At 48.1% G+C, this 27766-nt stretch overlaps 1 protein-coding gene across 1 annotated transcript in view; it reads right to left on the reverse strand.

Annotated features, from left to right (window-relative positions):
* Positions 1-27370, reverse strand: part of mark4b (MAP/microtubule affinity-regulating kinase 4b) — a 61880-nt gene extending 34510 nt beyond the window's left edge. The window contains exons 1-3 of the mRNA XM_061216860.1: positions 26331-27370; positions 9283-9480; positions 8418-8471 (exon numbers count right to left, since the gene is read on the reverse strand). Coding sequence (XP_061072844.1) covers positions 8418-8471; positions 9283-9480; positions 26331-26381 — 303 coding nt within the window. The 5' untranslated portion in view covers positions 26382-27370. The remainder of the gene's footprint in view (positions 1-8417; positions 8472-9282; positions 9481-26330) is intronic.
* Between the last annotated feature and the right edge of the window lie 396 nt (positions 27371-27766).

A 27766-nucleotide genomic window follows, 5' to 3' on the forward strand; every position in this document is an offset into this window, starting at 1 on the left:
GATGGAACCTTGTGGAACCACAGAACCCAGAACCGTGCGCGTTCTCCCGGCAGGGTGCAGGTGCAAGGCTGCCTGAATTGTGCCGGATATTGTGTCAGATATCTGGCACCGAACACATCGTTTAATCTGCGGTTGTGCCAATCAAAACAATGTTAATAGCCAGGCAACCTCCCTCAGGCAACTTCCACACACTTATGGAAGGTAAACGGGCAAACCCCAAGGATCCAAGCTGTAATGCACGGCTCCAGGAAGGCTGGTGCTGGGAGAAGCGTTGTTTAACGGACGCAGACGCCAGTGAGACTTTATGCATCCATTACAGTCTCAGATATTGGTGCATTTCTGTGCTACGAGATGGAGGCCGACGCCCTCGGTCACATGCAGGCAGTAGTGAGCTTCGCTGCACTAAGCCCAGTGAATTAGCAGGACAAACCACCCAGCGACCCTCAAGTAAGAAAGAAGCAAACAGCTCCAAGCTGGCCCAATTCACGTATCCGCTCCCCTGGGACAAATCACAGCCCTGGGCCGGTCAATGTGGCAAACAGGACCTGTGACTGCACAGTGTGACCAGGGTTCAGTTCCAGGGAAGGGGGGGGGGGGGGGGGGGGGAGGGAGAGGGAGAGAGAGAGAGAGAGAGAGGGGGAGAGGGAGAGAGAGAAAGAGACTGGAAGAGAGAGAGAAAGAGAGAGAGAGAAAGAGAACACAAATGACAGAGAGGGAGGGAGGGAGGGAGAGAGAGAGAGAAAGTGAGAGATGGAAAGAGAGAGCGAGCGAGAGAGATGGAGAAGGATGAGTCACTTCCTGCATCGGAGCATCATTATTTTCTCTCTCATTCTCCTCTCCCCCGGAGATATCAGGCAAGGTTGAGTCTGCAGCTCACTGAGCATGTGCAGTTCTGGGCTGTGGGGAGGATGGTTTGAGGATGAGGTTGGGACGGGGGAGGGGGAGGAGCCGGGTGAAGTCACATGGGGAGAGGTTCACAGTAAGAAATCGTAGTCCCTCGGTTCCACAGAAAATACAGACCAGCAGCGCCCAAAATAATTTCAATGGATCTTTTTATGCAAATGCATTTCTTGAAGTACATAGTCAAAAGAAGAAGCATTGCACAGGGAAAAAAACTGAAAGTTCAATCATTTTTGAATTTGCATGGAGAAATAAATAATTTTTTGTAGTATTTTTACCACCTGCCTATCCGAAGGATTCATCCACCCATGTCAGGGCAACATTCCACCAGTTATGATCCTGCAACTCGCACCCAGAACAGGGAAACAAGCAGCCAGACTCCCCCAAACATATGTGGTCGTTGGAGTGGCTGACCTATTGGATGGTGGCCGGACAACTATCCCAGGATGCCCTCACGTCTGATGGGAGAGATTTCAGGGATGGGACGCCGTGGAGCAAGACAAGGAGGAGGAAACACGCTGGGCTCAGATTTCAGTAGTCAATATGGGGGTGAAGTACTATGGCAGTGTAGTACCGACACCACGGTGCGGGGGAATCAGCAGCAGTGTGCAGACTCAGAGCCTCCACGTGTTTGTGCAGGGGCCCAGGAGAGAGAGAGCGCTGCACTCCAGGGGCGCGGCCAGGCAGATGGGCCCTGCAGGGGCAGCTAAAAGCCTCGGTTAGCGGGGCCTGGAACAACGGGGAGGGGGGCGGGCGGTCTTTAGGAACCGGGAGGCACCCTGCGAGGTTCTGCTCCAAAATCGTGCAACTTACCCAGCATGCCTTGCTCCACACCGAGCGCGAGCACGCGGTCTCGCTGGGCTTGTTCCGGCGGGTCGCCTCAGCCCCGGTCATGTGCCAGCGCCCCGCCAGCGCCCCGCCAGCGCCCTTAACGAGGGCCAGAAGGGCAGCGCACCAGGCTTCATCTGCAGGCCGCAGAGGGACTCACGGAACAGAGCGGCAAAAACATGCCACGCCGGAACGCTCAGCTCAGCGACTGGTAATGTCGAGTCGACGGAGCATCAGACATATTTATATTTGATTCTGAACAGAACCACCCAGTCTGGGCTGTCGCCCCCCAGGGGAAAGGAGAAGTTCTGTCCCCCCCTGACCACACTTCTCAGATGGGGTTGTGCACCACACGCGTGTGAATCTGTTCTAGTCCCTGGGCAGGAGGGGTGTCACTGTGGACAGAGAACACTTCTCCTTCTGCGCTCAGGAGCCTGGAGGAAATCATCCTACTTCACTCAGCACCCTGCTTACCCCTCTCTCACTACGACAACTGTGGAGGAAAGCACCACCCACACCGGCTGCTGTCCACCACCACCTGCCCCCTGCCTTTCTTCAGGTCCGTACCACAAACCTACCACACTCCTGCCTCTACCCAAGCCCTGGCCCTCACACACACACACACACACACAGACAGACAGACGGACAGTCACACATAGTCTCTCACAGACACACTCAGACACACATAGTCATACACAGTCACACACACGCACTCCTTTCGGTTCTCTTTGGCTTCGCTTGGTCACATGACCAGCCCTCTTCTTCAGGATCCCCCCTACTCCACTGTGTCAGGCCCCCAGCAAGGCCCCCAGCACCAAACCCCACCCCCAGCCCCGGAGGCCCCCACCCCCTCCCACTTAGCCGTCCCCATTGTTTGCCGGCCTGGAATGCAGTCCCTGGTTGCCGGGGCATGAATGAGATGCACATAAGCCCCGTCCCCACAGAACCCTGGCTGAATCTCAGAGCTTTCTGCTCCACCAATCACGCACCAGCTCCACCTCCCAGCAGGCGAGGGAGTGGCGATGAGGGAAGCGGTGGCCAGAGTAACGTCTGGAGCCCGGAGTAACGCCTGGAGCCCGGAGTAACGCCTGGAGCCCGGAGTAACGCCTGGAGCCCGGAGTAACGCCTGGAGCCCGGAGTAACGCCTGGAGCCCGGAGTAACGCCTGGAGCCCGGAGTAACGTCTGGAGCCCAGAGAGGCCGGGGGACCGAGCCGCCCTGCTCCTGTGCTCTGTTGTTCTGTGGATACTGCCCGTCAGGAATCCCGTAATAGCATAAAGGGATTAGAGGAGAAAGCAGACAGAGATGGAAAATGTTGGCCAACACGGGACCCGCTGGCTTAAGGCTCCGGCCGGCCCGTGGGATTAAGCGCACCACCGCGCTACGAGTGTGGCCCGTGTGAACCCATCACGCTGGAGTCGCCCGCGGTCGGTGGGGCGGCCTGTAGTGTAGGGGTTAAGGTACGCGACTGAGTGGGGGTTCGAGCCCCGGTGTAGCCACAATAGGATCCGCACAGCCGTTGAGCCCTTGAGCAAGGCCCTTAACCCCCGTATCGGATTGTCTCCTGCTTAGTCTAATCAACTGTACGTCGCTCTGAATAAAAGTGTCAGCCAAATGACAGGCGATCTGGAGCGTAGTGGTTAAGATCCATGACTGGGACCCACAAGGTTGGTGGTCCAATCCCCAGTGTAGCCACAATAATTGAGCAAGGCCCTTAACCATGCATTGCTCCAGGGGAGGACTGTCTCCGGCTTAGTCTAATACACTGTACGTCGGTCTGGATAAGATCAAACCCCAGCCCTGGACAGAGCCCTTTAAATTTCCGCCTTCATCACTGAGAGGCGGGGGGGGGTCTGTTCGTACCAACCCCGCAGGGTTACAGGCATCTTCAACATTTTTTTGTAAAAATGTGATAATTAGGGGTGTGTGAACAGGTGAGTGTTGCCGGGGGCGAATGGGACGGTCCCGTGTCAGGATGAAGCAGAAAGAGGGAGATAAGGGGAGAGGATAGAGCGCAACGGGCCGGGGAGGGGAGGGAGGAGGGGGGAGGGGGGGGCTCTGCAGCTGTAAGTGTGCTGCGGTGTTTGGTGTCAGAAACCCTGATGAGTGAGAGCTGAGAGAGAGAGAGAGAGAGAGAGAGAGGGAGGGGGGGGGAGAGAGAGAGAGAGGGGAAAGAGAGAGGGGGAGAGAGGGGGGAGAGAGAGGGGGAGAGGGGGGAGGGAGAGAGAGAGAGGGGGGGAGAGAGGGAGAGAGGGGGAGAGAGAGAAAAGGAGAAAGAGAGAAAGACGGAGCGGGGGAACAGAGGGAAAGGGAGAGAGTCACCTGGTGTGTCCCGTTTGGGGAATAGTGCTGACAGGACAATGGGCCAGTGTGCTACCACTGCAGCAGAGCCTGCACCTCTGCAGGGATCCCCTCCCAAGCAGGGCCACAGATCAATACCACGCCCTCGCCACTATTACCATTATTATTATTATCTATTCATAATTATATATATGATAATTCTCCCAATTTCCCGCAGGAAATGGTGTTAAGGAGCGAGAGGTGTGAAGCCCTCCAGGAGCATGATGTCATCGCCAGCTCCTTCTCATGTCGGAGGAGTGAATGTCACGCCCGGGACAGACCCAACCCCAGCCCGGCTCACACAGACCCAACCCCAGCCCGGCTCACACACAGACCCAACCCCAGCCCGGCTCACACAGACCCAACCCCAGCCCGGCTCACACACAGACCCAACCCCAGCCCGGCTCACACACAGACCCAACCCCAGCCCGGCTCACACACAGACCCAACCCCAGCCCGGCTCACACAGACCCAACCCCAGCCCGGCTCACACACAGACCCAACCCCAGCCCGGCTCACACACTGACCCAACCCCAGCCCGGCTCACACACTGACCCAACCCCAGCCCGGCTCACACACAGACCCAACCCCAGCCCGGCTCGCACACAGACCCAACCCCAGCCCGGCTCACAGGAGGGGGAAGACGAGGAGCCGTACCACACACTCCACTGGGGTTGGTCAGAATCAGCCGTTTTCCGTTTTCACGCGTTTCCGTTTCGGACATGTTTTCATTAATAGTACTGTTGGTATATTGACTGCATTTACACAACCGCTATTATGGTACATTTATAAAAAGGCGGCAAATGTGCAATGGATGCGAGACAAATTTGTGTGTGACAGCTGTATGGTGAGTTTGTCAGAAAGATTTGTACTTTGCTGTCTGCACTTTCCCTGCCACAGGCATAGGCCGCATGTTCAATTCCCAGTTATACCGGAGCTACAGGTTCATTCATTTTAGTCTATTTCCTCACCAAAATCATCCATCAACTTTCTAGCGAACGACTGGTCATAAGTGACTATCGTTGCAAATTGGACAGTGTAGTACTCTTTCCATAAAAACCCCGTCCATCATAATGAGACGTTGTGGCCCATCGAGGCTGCCAGTGGCCCACTGTAATTACTGAAATGGAAAAAATGTTCTACAATAGGAAAAAATAAAATCACAGTTTTTAAATGCATAACTTCGTCATTTTCCTTTGATTTCCTGGAGACCATGTATCATTTAGGGTGACACAAGGCATCAAGAGAAAGGCCCAGAAATGAGGTTTAAAATGTTTATTTGTGCAGGAGAATAATCTCATGAGTGTTACCTCATGCAAATCTCTAGGCTTCCCAATATAAGCCAACATACAGCCAACTAGAGCGTCTCTTTTATTTTTGGTTTATTCCTAACCTCTATCCAGTCTCTCTACTCCTGTCTATGTGATAGAAACTTCTAGCAAACTCGAAACTGTACATAATAGTGATGTGGTTCCACAACATCACTTGAGGTGTGTAATGTTGTTAAAACAGTCACAGAGGTTTATGAAGAGTTGCTTCTAAGGACAGCTTATTAATTAATAGACACACTCTAAAAATGAAGCACTACCAATTTGGACCAGTATCGAAATAACATCAGCGGAATTTTTATATACGGTATTGCTGGATATCGGCCCAGTCCACTGCACCAATATCACAAGGAACTGCTGTGGGTGCAATGTATGCGGGTACTACCATAAGCGTTTTTGTATTACCTCATTTGTGTGTGTGTGTGTGTGTGAGTGTGTGGGTGCGTATGGGTGTGTGTGTGAGTATGCGTGTGTGTGTGTGTGTGTATGTATGCATGAGTGTGTGTGTGTGTGTGTGTGTGTGCGGATGCATATGGGTGTGTGTGGGTGCGTGTGTATGTGAGTGCTTATGTGTGTGCACGTGTATGCGTGTGTGTGCGTGCGGTGTGTGTGTGTGTGTGTGTGGGTGCGTGTGCGTATGCGTAAGGGTATGGGCGTGTGTGTGTTGTGTGTATGTGTGAGTGTGGGTGCGGGTGTGTGTGTGTGAGGGTGCGTGTGTGTGTGTGTGAGGGTGCGTGTGGGTGAGTGTGCGTGTGTGTGTGTGTGTGTGTTGTGTGTGACAGAGAGAAATGAGAGAGGATGAACCACGGAGCAGTGACCTCACTTCCTTTCTGGTATCGTATCGGACACAAACACACCAGGGGTGGGGCTGGGCTGACGTGAGAGGTGCCGTTATGGCAGCCAGCGGAAAAGCTCTCCGGGCCTTTTTGATTTTTGTCCGAGCTCCCATCGCACACGCCCTGAAGCCAGTGGGCTGCTGCACGCCCCCCATAAAAGTCAGTGCTGTGATTCAATCGGGGAAAAACAGAAAATGGAAAAACAGCTCCATTTAGGGTCAGGGTAATGGATATCGATCGGGTCAGAGGGGAATGGGCGAAGCAGGCGTTTACATAAGATCCACGTGCAATAACCTGCGGTTTCAGGCACTGCGTCAGCTTCAGTCAAACACCCCTAACAGTGTGTGAAGGAAGAACATTCTAGGAGGTTTTGTCTACATATAACAAAATGTAACAAGCAAGAACTTCACACACATTGACACAACAGCGCTGTTCGACTGGTGGCCTGGGTACCAAATGCAGCCCTTCTTAACCACACCCATGGTGCTTTCATCACTAGGGAGAAAAAAAACACCCACCATGCATCAGAGTTCCTGACTCTGTCCAGGTCGGTATTTGCAGTGTCAACATGATGATAACTATGCCAACCTTACATGCCAGAAAACATTCCTGGCCATAATAACGTTATAACCATCATATTTTATGGTACTGAAGGGCAGCTGAAAACAAAATAAAGCATGTTGTCAAAGTGCGTTTCATTTTAACCAGCTACCAAGCAGTTCGTAAAACAAAAGCCTGCAAACTCCCATTAAACTTTGCTCCCTTTCCGCCCAAGTATGACAGCACACTGATCATTCATTTCATTCATTTTGACTTGGTTTCAACAAAGTGTTTGCTACCCTCCACGATGTCCCAGCACTGCCTGAAAGGGCTGAACATGGCCTGCATGTAGGGGAATGCAGTCTCATACTTTTGCTGCTTTCCATAAACCAAATCAGCTGGCTCACCACAGCATGAGTGAGTCACCTGCCTGCAGTCTGCTTTGAGCAGCAGCTCGTCCAGATCTGTCTGGGCGGGCCTTAAAGGCCCTGAACTCACGCTGCTTTTACTTCATGTGAGTGTATAACATTTGGTTTTACCGGTCTGACCAGTTGGCACATACAGGTCAAAAACAAGCATATAGGCCTTTATGCTATTTTGTATGGGGCACCAAAGACATATGCGATTTCTATTCATCCTCTGGGGAAACGGAACACAATGCCTGAATACTCTTGCACTGGCGAAAATGCTGTTCTTTGCTTTCAAACGATATCACACGAACTGAGCGGTTGTGTTACACGAACAGTGCCGCCGCGGGTCACTTTCTAGAACTACGAGATGACTCTGGGGGTTTGAGGACAGCGGGGGGAGTGCGATCGGGATCCCCATGTTGATGAGAGCCGGCCTAAAATGGTGGCCAAGCGACGCGGCAGACCAGCGCAGGAGAAAGGCTTTGCGGGCAGAGTGTGTGCTGACAGACGGGTCAGGTGATGTTTCAGTGACTGTGCGCGTGGGCCTCCACCTGAGCAGTGAAGCATTAACCCTCCTGCTCCACCCGCCCTCCTGCTGTCCCACACCAGACCCACCCGGCCGGTTACCAAACGCACAGCAGCACAGGCAAGCTTGTGTCCCTAACCTGGCAAGATGGCCGCCGCCGCCCCCTTCCCCACTGTTCTGGCTCCCACAATGTTACTTTCTCTCATGAGTAAAATGGGGGTAAATATACGCTTGGCCTTCATAAAAATGAAAGCATACTGTACAAGCAAAATGGGGAAAATGACAAAGTTACTGTGAGGATCAATGAATGAATCTGCACGTTTATTTTTATCGTTCTATTTGATACTTTTTTGCACCAGAACATAAAGCTAAATTCGTTCACGCAACCCGCCCAGTCGCTTCTTCTCACCCATAAGCTGAGCTGCGATGGCCCTGCGCTGGAAGATGAGGGCATCCCAGCAACAGGGGGCACTAGTCCGAATGAGGTGGGGGGGACTTCCAGCCGACCAAAGCCCTGCCTGCCTGAACGATGCTAACGCTAACGCTAACCACGCACTGGCCTGCAGGGCTGGCGGCCACGCCGGCCTGGCATCACGTCACTGCGCTGGGAACAAGCACGTCCGGACGCGCCTCCCTACAGCTGCGTCTCGGGTTTATTACCGCACACATCCAAAGGTCCACAAATAAAAATGTGAAAAGGAGGGACTCACCTTCTGTAGGCTGGTTGGATTCAGCTGAGTTTTGTCAATTATTTTTATTGCAACCTAAAATAAAAATATAATGCAGGTGAGCTACTGTGACAGACTGACACAAAACAATATATTTGTACAGCTAGGGTGCTATAAAAACCTCACCAAAACACACACACACACACACACACACATTACTGTGTAATACGTTGCTGTGAAAGTGCATTATACTTTGCAAACAGGCTTCACATTTACAATACATTACAGTACATTTTATGTACCTTTCTGCCCACACCATCAACCCATGAAGCCCATCCCATCTCTATACTGTTCTGACCCGCCCCTAAACAGAACCCACACCAGTTTCACCCCACAGCCTCAAACTTATGAACTAGCTACACCCACCCCAAAAGACCTGTGACCCCACATCCCATAGCACCAGCATCAACCCCTCACTCCTCAATACAGAGGTCTCCAACCCTATGGAGCTACTGGGCCTACTGGTTTTTGTTACCTTAAAATCAGCACCCTCTGGACACCCAGGTAACCGGGTGAGGTGAGATAACTGTGTAATCAACTGCTCTAAATTATTAATTAAGTGCAGAATAATAACGAAATCCAACAGACCCAGTAGCCCTGCAGGACCGGGGTTTTAGACCGCAGCCATCAGTGACCTCACATCCCATAGAGCCAGTGTCAACCACCCACTCCCCATCGCATCTCACCCTGTAGCCTCAGTCTAACAACCCCAAAAAACGCCCCCCCCAGCCAGCCTCACCTCCCTGCCCGTCAGGATGTGGCGCGCCAGCTTGACCTTGGCGAAGTTGCCCTTGCCGATGGTCTTCAGCAGCCGGTAGTTGCCGATGTGCGGCTGCTCCAGCCTCACCTCCCTGCCCGTCAGGATGTGGCGCGCCAGCTTGACCTTGGCGAAGTTGCCCTTGCCGATGGTCTTCAGCAGCCGGTAGTTGCCGATGTGCGGCTGCTCGTCGGTGCAGGAGGCGATGGAGTTTCGGCAGCGGGCCCCGAGCGAGCGGCTCGACCAGCCCGAGCCCTTCTCCGAGCGGCTGCCCGTGAGAGAGGCATGCTGGGAAGAGGGAGGGAGGGAGGGAGGGGGCGTGAGCACAACACAAAGAACACAGGCACTTGCCTTTAAAGGCCTTCACCTTAAAAACTCGAGACACACGATTTGCTATTAATACTTTAGGTATTTGGCCGATTCTTTTAGTCTACACCTCGGATTCGTAACATACATGACACGCTCCTCTGTGCTAAAATGCTAACCATACAGACATTTCTACTTACGAAACATACGTAAGGCATTTGATACCATTATCCAATGAGACTCACAAAAGGTGCACTGAATAAGGCAAGCGAACAGCACTCGGCGAGGGATGAGACGGACGAAGCTACGGTGGCACCAGTGTTTCTGTGGAGGTGGCAGCCGTTAGTCCTCCATGCACATAAAACACACCTGAGCTTCACGCTTCAGCTGCTAACAGCTCAATGAGTGAATGATAAACCTGGGAAAAAACGTCCACACAGCAAAAAAAACAAAAAAAACATCCCAGGCTCCACTCACAGAGGACCCTGTAATGGCACAAGGAGCGGCAGCTGACAGGGTATAGCGGAGGACTCTTTACTGTACCGCAGGCCGACTGCTGCACTGGCCCCCACGGCGCCTGAGGAGAGGGCCTGAGCTTAGTCATGAGAAACGCGTGGTGAGGATTAGGCCGCTTACTGCACACACAACACACACTTACCACTCACACTCACAGCAGAGAATGTGTTCACACTGCAATACTCACGTCCACTGCGCTAGACGGAGTGCATGCATGATCTCCGGTACGTTCTAATTCCATATTTGTATAGGGCAATATGTACACTCAGTGAGCACTTTATAAGTTTTATTATTATTATTTTTTTTTACTTCTGCTGCTGTAGCCTATCCACTTAAGTGGCTTGATGCATTGTGTGTTCGGAGATGCTCTTCTGCATACCACTGTTGTGATGTGTGGTTAACAGTGTGTTTCTGCCTGCAGAACTGTTGCTCACTAGATGTTTTTGGTTTTTCGCACCATTCTCTGCAAACTCCAGAGACTGTTGTGCATGAATATCAGCAGTTTGAGATATTGTCATTTCTGCCCCATTCTGACATTTGGTCTGAAAAACAGTTGAACTTGTTCACCATGTCTGCATTTAGTTTCCGCCGCATGATTGGCTGATTAAATATTTGCATCCCTGACAAAGCACCCTTCATTCAACAGCCAGAGCTCTCCTTGAGCTTCTCCGGGTAATTTGTAGAATCAGGTGCCAAATCATCACGGAAATGAAAACCTGCAGGGTGGTAGATCTCCAGGAACAGGGTTTGGCAGGACTGTCAGCTCTATACACCCCAAAACCCTGCTGCACCCCAAGGGGACAGAAGGAAGGTCATACCCCCTCCTGGTCTCGGTGGCTGCATTCTAAGGAGCCGTTCTGATACGCAAATGTGAACCAACCTGCCAAAAATCCTGCTTCTACAGAACTGGACATACGGGTCGGCTGACGGTCACCGGCATGTTAGCGCAAGCCACGGTCTGAGATCGTATCCCGAGAGAGAGAGAGAGAGAGAGAGGGAGAGAGAGATGAAGAGAGGGAGAGAGCAAGAGAGCAAGACAGCGAGAGAGAGAGGGAGAGAGCAAGAGAGCAAGAGAGAGAGGGAGGGAGAGAGAGTGAGAGAACGAGCAAGAGAGGGAGAGAGAAAGAGGGGGGGGAGAGAGAGGGAGAGGGAGAGGGAAAGGGAGAGGGAGAGAGAGAGAGAGAGAGAGAGAGAGCTCTCACAGGCAGTGTAGAGCCAGTCTACCTCGGGGCCATACTGGAGACATCGGGCCGCTGTAGGAATGAGGTTTCACAGCATGTGTGTCTGAACGGCAGACACAGGCCTGGGTTTGAGGAGACCCTGCTTATGGGGAGAGGGCCGAAACGACAGGGCAATATGGGAGGGAGGGAGGTAGAGAGGGAGAAAGGCAGGAGGAGAGAGGGAGTGCGAAAGGGACCGAGAGAGAGGAGAGGAGGAGGGAGAATGGGAGAGTGAAAGCAGGGGGGTGAAAAGAGAGGTAGAGTGGAAGAAGGAAAGGGAGGGAGCAAGAAAAGAGAGATGGAGAGAGCGAAGGGGAAGAGAGAGGAGGTAAGAGAGCCGATCCAGGCACTGCAGCCTCTGCGGGACGTGAGGGCGTCAGGCCTAAAGTGGGCCTTGCCAGCAGAAGGCCTCTCAGATCTCTGACAGAAAAGTGCTTGTGTGCATGCATATATACGTGTGTGTGTGTGTGTGTGTGCGTGTGTGTGTGTGTATGCAGTGGTGCAGGGCTGATCTGATTAACAATAATTAACACAGGCAGATGAAATTTGTCACTTGCGCGCGCGCGCACGCACGCACGCACGCACGCACGCACAGAGCAGCTCATGATTGCATCAGCGCTCATCTCCCCTCCCCCGCTGTCCGTGCTGCGGTCTCGGTCGTGTCACTCGTCACATCCACCTGTTTCCCCGTCCCTCAGGGAGAGGCACAATTGCCCAATACACCCTCCCCCTACGCCTCCCTACTTCCCATTGTGAAGAAACCCAATCGACAGACCCCCATTTGCCCATCCCCCTTGCCTAGCCCCGTCCCACACCCCCCACCCCCCAAATCAATCTCCCCATATTATTTTCTTAAAGACCGGTCTACCAGGCTGTGCTTCACTGCTACCCCCACCCCCATCTTTATTTTCCAAGGAGAGCCTATCGATTGTCTCCAGGATTTTCTCAGCACAACACCCACTTCTATGAAACGAGGGAGGACTGAGTGAGGAGGGGCCATGTTTGCTGACACAGTGAGAGAGACAGTAGTGTTGGGGGAGGGGGGGGAACCCCACCACACCCCCCAAAAAATGAGAGTTCCAGGGGAAAACACAAGGTGAGTCAGAAACGCAATAATATTTTTTTCACCAGTTTGCAGTTCTTGAGGTGGCAGAACTGTTGACTGAACTGGAAACCAGGGCCTGTTCCGTGGGAGTAAATAAGGAAGTTTACTACAGCCAACCAGCCTGAGAAAAGCGAGAGCCCAGCCCATGTTTTGGTGAATAACAATAATGACAAAGGGACTGGTGTCTCTCTGCCTTTCAGGTTCTTTCTTTCATCTCGTCTGTTGTTACAGCAAAGTTAACTCCCGAACAAAGTGGCTCGGGCAGGAGACTGTGATTTCTCAGAACAGGGTGAGATTACATCTGTTTGCGTTCTCACGGAGACGTTCTTCCAGTTCTTCTGCAAAATAAAGAATTTCATGAATGCGTTCGGTCTAATTTTAACCCTCACTGAGCACCGCGCCCCAGAAGCACAATCGCTGTGTGACAACTTCACGTTTTTGTTCATTTCGTTCAATTGTTTCATAACCAGAGCAGGAAAAAGAACCCATAATTAGCTCCAGCAAAGCTGAGCTTTGTGACACACACTGGTCAGAGGCAAAAATAAATAAATAAAAGAAAATAAATAAAAATAGAAAAGAAAATCAATCTGAGACTCAGCAACGGAGCCGACTACTTCCTAAAAAGGCAACTACAGTACAACTGCGGCCATTTTGAGCAAACTGTGCCATCTAGTCATGGAAACCCATTGGCGTTTTAACAAAAAAACACAACTAAACAACAGCAACATTTCTATTCTTCTTATTTAAAGCTGAGTCATCTTTCAAATGCTAATTATTTAACCTGGGCAAACCAAATCCACAAAAAAATGCATAGAGTTAAACAGACAAAACAACACTGGATTGGATGAAATAATCAAATAAAATAAAAATGTATAACTCTTGTTTTGTAAGAAAGCAGCCAAGCCTGCACTTGATTTTTTTATTGGTTTTTATTCATTTTTTCAAAAATTTAGATTCTTATAAACTGAAACTGTGAGAAGGGCCTTTCTGAGCACTCGTGAGTCTCTAACTCTGTTGTAGAGACATGGTTCAGTGGGTGAGAAGAAACACAATCGACTGTAGTTTACTCTAATTCAAACGTGTGATCATTATTTCATGAGAATTAAATAACTTTCAATTGTGCTTCCATGTCTGTGTTCCAAAACACCACATTTTCCCTGAAGCACTGGCTTCACTGGTTTCACAAGTACAAGGGATTTCAAAAGCTAATCCAACTAGACTGCACATTGTACCTTACAGTGCCATTTCTTTCTTTCTTTTTTTGCTATTGTTTGTCCTAGTGGACAACAGAACAAGTGACAAACTGGAGGTCACTGGGTACCCCAAGCCTGAACATCGGGTATTCTCAAACACCTTGAAGCTACATGGAGCCCAAGTAATATCAGCCACTGCACTGGGGCCTGGTGAAACTGCATTCTAACCAAAGGGAACTTGCTGTTTCCCTTCATTACACCACATATTGTTACGTGGCTGCTGCACTTCTATATGGTCTATTTTCGACCCTTTTCTGCCATATCACTAAATATGGCCTCCGGTACAGAAGCTTGGTAGGTGGGGCTGAGTGTGACGAACACATGACTGGAGGCTGCTGCCATGACAACACAGCTGTGAAGAAGAAAAAAAAAAAGGGGGGGGGGGGAGAGGGAAGGGGGGGGGGAATCCAAACAGCCTGAGGATTCGGGAGGCGGAGAAATCGCAACAACGGGACGTGAGACATGGACACGAGGAAAGCGCCAATATCCAATAACCCGTGTTCCAGCAGCGACAACAATCTCTCTCTCTCTCTCGCTCTCTTTCTACACCCCCCCCTCTCCCCCCTCTGTCCCCCTCTCTCTCAGCTTCAGTGTTCTTCACACATAATACATTTTCACACTTCTCCCGGATGATATCGCCCGGCTGCTAAATCAGGGCCACTTATTAAAAATATATGCATTTTTCAAATGCGCCTTCCAAGCAGTCAAGCAGATGGAACACATTTGTCAGAAGGGCATCTCAACCGCACAATGCAATAACTGTCAAAACAGTGTCTCCGAAACTCAAGAGAAAGCCACAGGCAGCAGCAGCCGCAGTCTGGGGCAGAGCCTGGCTGCAGCGAAAGCTGAAGTTGCCTTCAGACCACTGCTGAGTCAGTTTCCTGGCTCCAGTTTACAAATAAAACGAACAAAAAAAAAAAAAATTCAGGGGTTCGTGTTTGCTGTCTGACCATCGCAGGACGTCAACATGACCATTCCGGCAAGATACAACCCAACGGTACAACCCACCCTTATGGACACACCACACTTACAGCTAAAATATAATGCTTCCTTCTGTGATGCAACTGCAGACACACTGCAGACACACCATTTTGTGTGTCTGCATGCGAGTGTATGTTTTGTGTGTGAATGTGTATGTGTGCGAGGGCGCGTAAGTGTGTGAGTGGTGTGTATGTGGGTGTGTGAGTGTGTGTACGTGTGTGCATGCGTGCGTGTGTGTGCATAGCATTTTGCATGAGAGCCCAGGGAGGGGTGGGCTGGGCCTTCACCCTTTCGTCACATGACTCTTGGGTTCCCATCTCTGCCCAAAACAATGGGCCTTCCTTCCGGGACACATCCTGTGTGACAGGGGGTCAGGGTTGCACCACCCAGCCTAGCCCGCCTAATTCCTCTTTCTGCGTGCGTCTCTGCAGTGACCGCTTCCTCTCGTCTTGTCACCATTTCTGAGACGTTAAAGCCGACAACCAAGGGACAGCAGCAGGTCTGCTTACTGCAGACAGCGCTCACAGCCTGGATCGCTCCTCCAGCTCTGCCAGATACACAGGCCTGGATCGCTCCTCCAGCTCTGCCAGATACACAGGCCCGCCAATCCCGCCAGGTTTCCGTGGTGATGCATATCGGGCGCACAACATGGAAGTTTATCCCTTTAATTTCCTGCTCTGATGAATATGACATGCCTCTCCCCACAGGTTAGCCTCATTATGAGAGGAGTAATTTCCTGAAACAGCCAACTGAGCAGGCAACGCAGTAAGGAAGATATCCTTATTGGACTAATACAAAATAAAAAACAATCAGAAGCACACGTTGGGATAGGACACAGGACTTCCTGCTTGTGCATACCCTCGGGTCGTGGAAAAAAAATGTAAACGGACGGGATTCCTAAGGCTTCTCCATTTTCCACCTTGACCTATGACCTCAAACCTCTCCTCCAATGGCAGCCTCCGGGTTCATCTTTCAATGGCCGCCGGTCCGTTAGCGCATCGCGTTTCCGCGGTGTTCCACTTACGCGAATAAGCGGTGGCCCGACTGTGAGGGGGGGGAAGTGTTTGGCTGGCCGTCGGGCGTGGCCAGGGCTGCTTCTCCACCGCAGGAATACTGGCGAGGCTCGGGGGTACCAGAAGGCCAGCGCTGAAGAGCCTGACGGCCGAAACGCGCCCTGCAGCGGGACAGCTGAAACGTCAGCGTGGCGTAGCTCCAGAGGGGGGGAGGGGGGGGGGGGAGGGGGACGGCAGTTGGCTCAGTTGGACGGTCACATTTTGGGCTGCGGCCACAGGAAACCCCACGCAGGCGAAGCTCTAGTGTACACACGCCGCCACACGGAACCTCACAGCAACACCTGTCACCACAGTAAAATCAAACAACAACAACCAAAAATCCCCTCCCGTTATGGAAGGCCCACGCGCGAGTCCGGACCCGGACCCGGACCCGGACCCGGACCCGGACCCGGACCCGGACCCGGACCCGGACCCGGACCCGGACCCGGACCCGGACCCGGACCCGGACCCGTCCCCCTGCATCAGGTCGACACGAATGCTCTTCCCCTGAAACACGCGGGATCTCCTGACTGCGTTTTCCCCCCTCTGTTCACTAACCTCCTGCAGGGAGACCGCACATGCTGACTGACCAGAGGTGTCGCAGCGAAGTGGGGGACACCCTCAGTGACTGTACCCTTACCCAGGGGCAAAGCTACGTTCAAAGCATAGACCTGTACAGAGTTAGAGGAAAAAAAACAAAAACTATGTCTATTTTGAGTGGAAAGACGGAAAATCCAAATGTCAGTTTTGAATTAAAAATTTTCTCCACGTCATCTTTTGCTTTTTCTGCCATTTGAGGTGCACCGTAGGGATGGCACTTCAAACAGAAAGATATTTCCTGGTGATTTGAATACAACTCGGAGGGCTCTCCTGTCTCGATCCCACGCAGAAGAGATGCTATTCTCAGCGGCAACAGCAGACCCCTCTCCACCCCCTCCGCCTCCTCTCACAGGACGAGCCAGAATAGAACGCCTACACCTCAGAATCACAACCTTTACGGGCCCGGCTGCATCAGCGAGGAGGGGCCGGCCCCACAAGAGGAAGTACAAATGGTTACAGAGAACCGAACCAGCTGCAAATACAGCCATTTAAACTGAGGCTCCTAGTGCAGGGGTCCTCACTCCTGGTGCTGGAATGCCACAGGGTCTGCTGGGGTCCTCACTCCTGGTCCTGAAGAACAGCAGGCTGCTTTTCATTTACACCTTCATATCAGCAACCGATTCAGACCCAAGAAACCAGGAGAGGCGAGTTAACAGGGCAATCGACTGCTTTAACTGATCGGTTATGTGCCGAGTAACAACAATAGCCAGCACACTGCGGCTCTCCAGGACCAGGAGTGAGGACACCAGCACACCCTGCGGCTCTCCAGGACCAGGAGTGAGGACCCCAGCACACCCTGCGGCTCTCAAGGACCAGGAGTGAGGACCCCAGCACACCCTGCGGCTCTCCAGGACCAGGAGTGAGGACCCCAGCACACCCTGCGGCTCTCCAGGACCAGGAGTGAGGACCCCAGCACACTCTGTGGCTCTCCAGGACCAGGAGTGAGGACCCCAGCACACTGCGGCTCTCCAGGACCAGGAGTGAGGACCCCAGGACACCCAGTGGCTTTCTAGGACCAGGAGTGAGGACCCCAGCACACCCTGTGGCTCTCTAGGACCAGGAGTGAGGACCCCAGCACACCCTGCAGCTCTCCAGGACCAGGAGTGAGGACCCCAGCACACCCTGCAGCTCTCCAGGACCAGGAGTGAGGACCACTGTCCCGAGAGCAAACGTGTCACAGACAGACCGTCAGGTAGGCGGCACAGAGACGCTATTCATAATACACCCATGAGTGGTAGCGCTGACCTAGGGTCAGGTTTCTCTGTCTGTATCCCAACCTTATCCATCATAAGGCCTCACGTGAAAACTGATCCCAGATCAGCACTCGTACGCGAGACGCTTAATGAACACGAGCCGTGGAAAAACGTAATCCGTTTCCAAGCTCTCGAATGAAGAGTTGCAAGTGCACTCAAATCGCATACACCTTGCAGAGGCCGCGGGAGCAGCAGAGTAAGCTTTGCATTAAGTAAGTATTGCATTTGCTTGAAGCAGGTATGGAAAGAACACTGTGGCTGTTTTCGCATTTAGACTGAGCAACATGAGGAGCAGGGACTGTACTGCAAGAAGTTATAGTCTTTGATAAAGGGAGTGACATTTCTGAGAATAAAAAAAAAAACACTATTACGACTCTCCAACAATTCATCAGGCGATTTGTCTGAAACCACCCAAGACACTTCGCATTCAACAAACGCATCTCTTGATTTAAAACCTCTTTTACGGCGTTATTTTTAAAGAATGGTTTGGGATAAAAGTGCCCTTCCCATCTGTCTGACACGGCACGTTGCATTATTTTCCTGGAAAGCCCACAGGGAGAAAGCGGAATGGTTTGTTGGTTAGTTTGGTGATGCTCCAGGGGATTCTGGAAACTAAAGCTGAGATCCCTGAAGATATGTTATACTAAGCACACTGTACAGTCAGTGAGCACTTTATTAGGTATTTATGAGACTTATTGGTCTTCTGCTGCTATAGCCAATCCACTTGGAGGTTTAATGCGTTGTGTGTTCAGAGATTCTCTTCTGCATACCACTGTGTGGTTATTTGCGTTACTGTCACCTTCCTGTCAGCTTCGACCAGTCTGGCCCTCGCTTATTAACAACGCATTTTTGGCCCACAGAACTTCTGCCCACTGGATGTTTTTTATTTTTCACTCCATTCTCTGCAAACTCTAGAGACTGTTGTGCGTGAAAATCCCAGGAGATCAGCAGTTATTGAGATACTCAAATCCAGTCGGGCATCAACAATCATTCCACAGTCAAAGTCACTTAGATCACATTTCTGCCCCATTCTGACATTTGGTCTGAACAACAGCTGAAACTCTTGACCACGTCTGCATGCTTTTATGCTTTTCTGCATGCTGCCACATGATTGTCCTGTGTTCGATTTGCACTTTTTTGTCCGTCGCTCTGGATAAGAGCGTCTGCTAAATGCCTGTAATGTAATGTAATGTAATAATTTGCATTAACAAGCTAGTGTACAGGATGACCTAATAAATTGCTCACTGAGTATATATATTATGCATTCCAGATGAACCAAAAAATTATAAATGTATAGGTGACACACCCAACATCATGCATGGGCACACACATAGCACACACGCACCATGTACATGCACACACACCACGCACACACACACACACACACACACACACACACAGACCACACGCACACACACACACACACACTCCCAGTGCACTGCTCAGCCGTTGGCCCGTGAATATTTCAGTGTAACAGCATATCTGCACCACTGGTCATTTAGGTTGCCGTAACTTTGGCCGTGCTGGTTTGGTGTGTTCAGTGGTACAGCACATTGAAATGGCCCAATCACGTTTCCTCTGGCCGCCAGAACCTTCCACCAGACTCCACTCGGGCCCGCAAACCCTTACGAGCGCATGTGCCACCACTTCTCACTTAAAAAAAAAAAAAAAAAATGTTTAAAGGCAAGGCATCTATCTGAAAACATAGGCTTGCAGATGCTGCACACAGATGACCCCTCGGGTGGATTCGTTTTTCCAACCATGTTTGAGGTGCAGAGCTGTGCCCAATGAGCACAGTGGAATCAAATCATGAAAAAAGAAGGAAAAAAAAAGAAAAGAAAAGAAAAAAGATGATGTGAAACTATGGTTAACATGAGCAAGATCCCATGTTCTCTGTCTCATGTTTGGACTGAAATTCCTGCAGCAGCCACAGAAAACAAGCCCCTTTTGTTGTTTTCATGTGTTATTCCAGGGTCCTCCTTCTCCTTTAAGATTGGCTACTGAAGACACTGCACATAGAACTATTCCTGGATCTGTTGACCGAGCCAGTAGACCCGCAGTTAGCAGTTAGATGCCATTGCTAGCACAGGTAATGGTTAACCTATGCTGAAGAGATAAATGTCTCTGAACCAAGATATCTGGAACAACTATTGCACTGTGTCTCAATACCAATCTTGGGACCAATCCCACACAAACTACAGATGGACGTCTTCCTTAGCAAATAAGAAATCTCAAGAGAGACATGACACAAATCCCACAGAGCAGGGAGACCGAGCCGAAAGGAAAAGTCACATGACAACAGAAAACTGACTGACAGAAAGAGGCCATTTTGTTTTTTTTGAATAAATCTGCCCATTGATGTGGAAGCCATGTTGTAGGCAACATTTATAGGCTACGTATACTGCAGCTACTAGACAGCAAGTGCGATTTGTGATTAGAGGATACTGAACATGGCTGGAATGGTGGGTTAGGACTAGACTGAGAGGAACCAAAAGTGAACTGCCTGGACAGAAGGATGCAGAACACACTGCATATATTACCCAAAGTCAAACCCTCTGGAATACATGAATGCCTAAGCAGGCTCATTTATCAAAGCCCACCACATCTCCCCTATCAGGTCACTGACTCATTATCAATAGAAACAAGCAAGGCTTGAACTCTGCTCCTCGGGACAGGCTAAGGTAATCTGGATTTCCAAACAAGCAGTCTTCATGACTAGCAGTTGTGCATTGTCCTCCCCCAAAACCCCCCCCACCCCCCCTCAGATCTTGGGACGTCAATCCTGCTGTGTTTTGATGAGCAACCAATGCGACCCCCCACTTCACTGGGAACAGATTACGGGTTTTTGCGAATTCGGGTTTTTCTTATATCTGGTGTGAGGCTTTACCTGCTGCTGATAGCTAAAGAGATCAATCCTGGCTGGTCTTCAATGGAGGCCCAGTAGTGCATACTGTGAGGGCTGCTGTCGAGCGGGAGGTCTTCTGTGGATGGAGCACCACTGGAGGTTCTCCTCCATAGCCCGCACCCCTCCCAAAACTGCAATTTCCATGAGCCCCAGCAGCAGGCTTTTAGTTGAAAGGACAAAGTGCAAATAAATGGCACACCCAGTGACAGTATATACTTATATACTATACACAAACACTTTCCCAGAGATATATTTTCACACAGGTGCCATGATGGGAAAGGTTTTAGATCATGTGAGCGATGTGAGTGACACAGGTCGTAACCCTGTCATAATAAGCTACAAAGTGTGTTCATTTACAAAGGGCCCATATGGCCCCTCTCTCTGTGGTCAAAGGGAACTGACCCAAAACAATCCCTGAGTTTGGGGAAAAATATGCTTGTCCATGCAGCGTCATTCAAATGGTTGCTTTATCCTTGTTCTGACATAACCCTCTAATTTCCAGAAACATTTCTTTGTGTTCAGATAACGACCAAGGCCAATTCCACACTGTTACCTTCATTTAGCATAGGGACTTATTCGGCTGCACTGTCCTGACTAACCACATTTTGCCCCATCAAACCAAGTAGAATTGTGACAATTCGACTGCTGAATTTAGAAAAATCAATTATACAAAAATTGTGCACATTTCATCAAAAGAGACTATATTTCATCAAGCGAGATTACATTGCATGCAAAGAGATTTAAAATGACAAGATGGTGCCTACTCCACACATGCAAATCAAACAGCTGACCAATAACAATTCAAATTCAATTAATCTGAAATATTATGTAAGATACAACTGTTGAGGTCTCCCTGCGGCCATGATTGCAGAAATGCATGTACCGCCCGAAAATCAGTGGTTTAAGTGAAAATAGGTCAGATTTCAAATGGAATCCGTCTTAAATTAAGCCAAATTCATTTTATTTCATACAGTGAATTCTCTCCTCTAACGTGCGCATGAATACACTACGCACTATACAATTAATACATTATACTACTTTGTTTATATTACTTTACCTTAATAGTATAGCATTTATTTCTGAAAGTCTATGGCATGTATGATAATTACAGTTGGGTTACACGCAAACACGCTCCCTATTAATGAGACCCCTACTATTAAGTTGTCCCTCGTGAGGCAAAGTTCCATTGAACTAAAATTAATTGCATCCAGCCTGGATTCCTCCTGAAACAGAATCTTAGCAGGAAGGGTGGTTTTGCGTCGGCCAGTCGCATTGACTTTCCCCGAGTCCATCCTTTTCTGTGTCACGGACGCTCATTCACAAAGCTCGCTCTCGCCATTTCACATCCGGTCACGTCAAGCCGGATGCGATGAGAAACAATTCTTATTCCTTAGTCATTAATATCCAGAAAGAAACAGAAACAGCATTTTAAGGAGGTGAGGAACCAAAAAAAAAGAGATTATGGCAGATTCAGGACACAGGGAGAGGAGAGGACCCAATGAGGCAAGTCATTGATCCTGCTAAACAGGCACACAAGGCCATATCCCCCCTGGGACTGCCAAACCAATCCAACAAGAGGAGCAGGCCTTTTCAGACACATCCTGATCTGGCTTTGAGAGACTTCTAACAGATAGCAACGCGCGGTCGATATGACTATGCAAATGTCACAATCTGGGCGAGTGTATTCTGTGGGTGTTCAGCGCGAGCGTATGTGTGTGAGCTAGCAGGCTGCTATGCTTTTAATTGCTGTAAGATAGCTAATGTAAAACATTTTTTTGCTCATGGCATCAACGTTTTTGCCATTGTGCATGGCCCAGCTGCGGGTGATAAATTGTCACTAGTGATCCCATGCTAATCCCACTAGCTACGTATTGCATGCTAATAGCCTTTTGCTATCATATCTTCCCTTCAATTTAAGATTAATGCCAGTTTCTTTTTTTTTCTTAATGAAAATTTACAGATTTAAGTAACCTTTCAGCAGCTGGACAGGGTAAGTGTGTACCTTACGCACCGTAGACAGACACTCCCAGGACAATACATCAGCATTTCACCCATTTCGTCACTGCACATCTGTCGGCTTTGGGGCAGAATTTGATGGAGAAATTCGATACAACTGGTATCATTTTAATTACACTCATGTCAGCACCACCTGTGGGGACCTGGGCAACCAAGCAATAAAATATGCAGGAGGTCACCGGCGCTGGCTTTCGTATTTACATCCCCTCCCCACTCAAAGCACTGGGCGAAAGCGGTTTGGTAAAGGAGAGAAATATCGAGTACCCAAAAGTGCATTTGCGCTGACAAACTGATAAATTAAGCTTCATCTCCCTGCACCACAGCCACAATTAAACAGCCGAGGGAGTGAATTCAGCAAGGGGACATTTTCAGCGCTCCGATCAAAGGAGAGACCAACACACAATATAAAGACATGCCTTTAAACTTGTTTTTATGATTTCCTTTCCTTTCCTTTACATTTTCAGGCCTCAGGACAGGAAACACTTGACAATCCTGCTTATGTGTAGCAAAAAAGAAACGGGAAATAATAACATAGTGAGATATGAAATAATAAAATTTTGTATTTCTTTAATCTCAGAAGCACCACTGATTTGACAGGTAAGTACTGATGGGAGAAGCTTCCACGTGCAGTCAATGGCTGACTAAGTTAGAAGACCAAACTGAAATATCATTGGTTTATACCAGGGAGTCACAGATACAAACGTAATAACTCCACCTATAATGGACGACATGGTATCACCCTCAACTCTTCCAAGTGATAGCATTATGCCTTATGCCTGTCAAATGTTTGGATTATTAGCACCCTGGTTTTTCAGTAAAATACGCGACTCTGTCGCTGAAATCTGTTGCGTGTCTCAATAGCTCCTGAATTTGGACACATGAGAGGTAATTGGCCACTGGTTCAGCCTAAACCGAGTGCAGTCCCATCAATGTAAACACTAAACAAGCAGGTGAGAATAGGGGAATGAAAAAAGGAAGAACAAAAACTAAAAGTGGTTTCTTGTACAAACGTGTAAACTACGGTATTATTAATTCTACAGGACACAGATGGATCATAATTTTTCACAAACTCAGTTTGCACAACATGCAGATACATGACAAATCAAATGCCAAACTAATATACAAACACAATGTACTGGACCTTTCTCTTTATCCAGTCTTTGTCTTCCTGCAAACAACCTTTTAGTGCGCTAGATTATTCCTCATAGTTGTACACAGCACTAAAATGATCATTTTCAGGTCGTCAAAAAAGGAACAGTTGAATGAGAAACTTTAAGAAAGGTTGTGACTTGACAGGACCGTATTTGTACATTCATTTGACAAAAAATGGATTAACAACACAATTGTTGTCATTACAATTAGCCTATACCAGACATACCACAATAAGCAATAACCTTGCTGTTTCAGTAAGAATACAAATCATTTACTGGTAGATAATATATTACTAGCATATTATCACAAATGATAATATGAATGGATAAATACTTGTCAATAGCCCTGAGCGTCACTTTGGGAATCAATACACACAATTCAGTGTTATTAATCATTAGAAGACTAATTGAGATGATTCGGGTACTTCAATGGGATTATTGTTAATGGTTGCTTAAAAGGTGGCTTCAGGAGTAGCTGTATCAGCAACCTGTCTTAAGAGGATTGAATTACAGTCATATAAAGGAAGTAAAGGATGGCCACTGAAATTGCAGGGCCCTAGAATGCATGGGAGATCCGCAGGAATATCAACTAACGCCAAATTAATTTCTTACGAAAAGACCTGATGTCAGCTAGACTGAAGTTTCACACGGTAATCACCACAATATTCAGTGTCCCAGAAACCAACATAAGAACACATGCAAAAATAAGTATTTCAGTTGTCTCCTGTGGGTTGCATAAATTATATTTAACATGGATTAACATTTAACATATTTAACAATGTTCTGCCAGTGTTCATACACGAACTATCATTCGGCATGTTAATAAATGCATTATTTTCTTTTACATGTGACATAATGAACTGACAGTGCATATGCAACATATAGATAAAGCGCAATGGCAAAATATGGCGAGAAACATTTTTTATCAAACATTTGTTTGCAGTTATTCATAACGCAATAGGTCAATATATCATTGACAACATTTCATTAATAAGATCGTTACAAACATCGTTATTTTAATGTAGGGACGTTTTTTAAGGCCTAGTTACGCCGTCTATACGGACTGTGTACAGATAAAGAAAACGAAATGGTTCGACTGGAAACGACCGTGTACAAGACATGAAGTATTAAATGTTATTTCAGAGTAAACCAATACGAAAGACGTGTAGCGTCTTTCCAGAAAAACAATGTAAAAACAGACATCATTCGTCTATGCCCCCTCCTCAGCCTTCCGCTGACAACCCCCGAACGAAAGGATGGGGATGACCACAAGTACTGTCATCTAAAGACCATATTTGAAAGAAATACAGGGGCCTTCACAAATACATCGCCGTTCGCTAAATGTTTTCTGCGATACGAAACGCACTGCCAGTTTCATTATCGGAACATAATCTTCCATAGGGGTACACACATAACCGACTGCAAGATGTAGATGTCTCCTGTTCGCTGTCACGTGTCCCGGACCAAGCCTCGGCCATAGTAACAGAATTGCTTCGAAATGGGAGTGGCTGTTCGTTTTTCCCCCTTAACTCGAGTTTTAGATACCATGGAATGCAAGATCATTAGCATCGCGTAGCAAAATGTATCATTTCAATTAACGATTTTAATAGTTATGCCTAGTGTTTTCTGATATTTGTGTTTTCTGACCATTAGGCCTTTGCTCTTAATATTATTAATACTACCACTACTTCTACTACGACTACTACTACTACTACTACTAATAATAATAATAATAATAATAATACTAATAATAATGGTATAAAATAAACTCGTGCATGTTGTTTATACATATTCTGTATCGTAAAAAATGCCAATGCGCGTCCACACGATTGTCGAGCGTTCACAGATCATATTTTGATTACTGAAATTAGCCACAGCAACTGAAATTGGCGTTTTTTTGTTGTTGTTAGCTTGCAGTTTTCATCTTAACTCAGTCTGCCAATTGGGGAAGGAAATACAGCTAGCTAAATCCTGACATACGGGCCTACATGAAAATGATATTCTCAAAATGTGTTATAAGGGCGCGTGAATAATATAAAACAAGACGACTTCTGGCTGGTGACATAATTAGCTAATAATCTACATTCCACAATAAAGTCAGTCCCGAATAACACGCCAGCAACTTTGCTAGCAAGCTAATGCTAAAGTCAAACAAATGCCCTCTAATAACCTCACCAAATTTTTGTAAAATCTTGTGACACAGCATTCATCAGCAGCACCACGACATAACTGAATGTATCCGACCAAATGTAGCTAAACGCCAAATAGCTAGCTGGCTCTACCATATTGTGCTTGTTCTATAGCATTACTGCTACAGCTAGCTAGGTAGATACATTTGTACATGCAGCATCATGCTGACCATGTAGCTGGAACAAATGGATGTGCAAATGGCATCATTTTAAAAACGCTGGGTTGCCAGACAGTGCCTTATAGCTGTAACGTTAGTATTATGCTCCTTGTAATAATTAAACCATCATTGTAATCGACCTTCATATGCAAAGTGTGCACAGATAGCTAAGAATTGCTACAGTAAGTTAACTGATGCTACCTAACTTACAGCTTGCTACCCCTTTTACCCGCAGTGCATCCATAGCGCATTCACAGCCAATACCACATCCCTATCATATGCTGTTTTATGACAATCACCTGCAAGAAAACACAAGATTAAAGTACAATGTATGATACATTGTAGGGTATTATTGCGAGCTGCTGGCGAGATGCGATTTGTTAGCTAGAGCTAACGTTACACATAATCTGCAGAGTAATGTCATTTTACTTACGTGGTCCGAGTTCCGTTCATTGCCAGACGGTAGTGCTGAGCGAGAAGACATTGTCCCTGAGTGTCCCTACTTTTAGAGCTATAAATTATTTGTGTTTATATATATATATATTTACAGTATTATATCCAACTGAAAATAACAGTCGACATTGGCCGCTCCGCAGCCGAGCCAGTGTTCCAAGGCAATCGATGCCTTATCCCAGCGGCGAATCCGTGTAGGAGAGTCGTATCCTCTCTCTCTGCTCGTCGCAGCAGGGACTGGTATCCTCAAACGATCCGCATTTTCAGTGATAAAATACGACAGCAGCAACAAACAAAACAAGATAAATTCGTACAGTCGACTAAGATTCGTTCATGTTTGGCCAGAGTCTACTGTATGAAACGAATGTCAATACTGTGCATCATTTTGGCATAAATACAAGCACGACCAATTTCGCCTCCGTTTATCACATAGCCAGCTACCTAGGCAGCCATCCGAAATAATATTGGCCGAAATACTTTATGTCCTTGATTCAATCGCTCAATTGGTCTAGCTATCAATCTGCGTTGAAACGCTAGCCAGCTTACTGAAAGGCAAAAATCGACAAATAGCGAACAGCTTGATAAAAAGAATAAATGGGAACGAAGGACTGAAACTCAGCTTACGCTCTGCTAAAGATTGAATAAATCTCCCCAGTAGAAAAACAGATTAAGGAAATATTTATCGGTATACTTTGTTTTCCGTAAATAAAATAAATAAATAAATACAAAACAGCGACTTATATCTAGCTAGGTATATTTAAAAACGGAAAACATGTGCTAGCTAGCCTATAGCAACAACGAAGCTAGCCTCTGGTTTGGGATAAACAAACATCCCCGTTTCAAAATGCACCCCCATAAGGGGTAGCTATTTTGTTAATAAACAGCCGTCCCCCACCCCCAAAATTATCTTAATAAGAACAGTTCAGTTAAAAATCTACATCCCGAAATCGTATGACACTTAGGAGAAGGAAGGACGTCAGGAGAAAGAATAGGCACGGCTGCAGTGGTCGCTCACACACCCTTCCCCCATTTTCTTAAAGAGACAATCCCTTCATTCATTCATCTGCACCAGTGCTGCCGCCAGCCACACGTACAGTTGGCATTAGATACACCCAGCCGAACGTTCTGCATCAACTCGGCCACTGCAGGTTGATCTCATCCCCAATAATACGATATTTCCCATATCCTACTATTTGAAACTAGTTATTTGGATCGAACATAGAGGAAAACTCAATTAAATCACAACAAATTAAAATGACAGACTTTCCAATTATGAATACAGGTATAATTAGAATTTCAGTGTTTTAAAAGATTTTGTTATTCAGCGGTAATATCATTGATATGGTTGATTACGCAATTTTCCTGAATTAGTCTATTTTGTGTACGTAGCTGTTACTATTGAACTTGAACCAAGGG

The sequence above is a fragment of the Conger conger genome, chromosome 13, assembly GCF_963514075.1.
Source record: "Conger conger chromosome 13, fConCon1.1, whole genome shotgun sequence".
Lineage (NCBI taxonomy): Eukaryota > Metazoa > Chordata > Actinopteri > Anguilliformes > Congridae > Conger > Conger conger.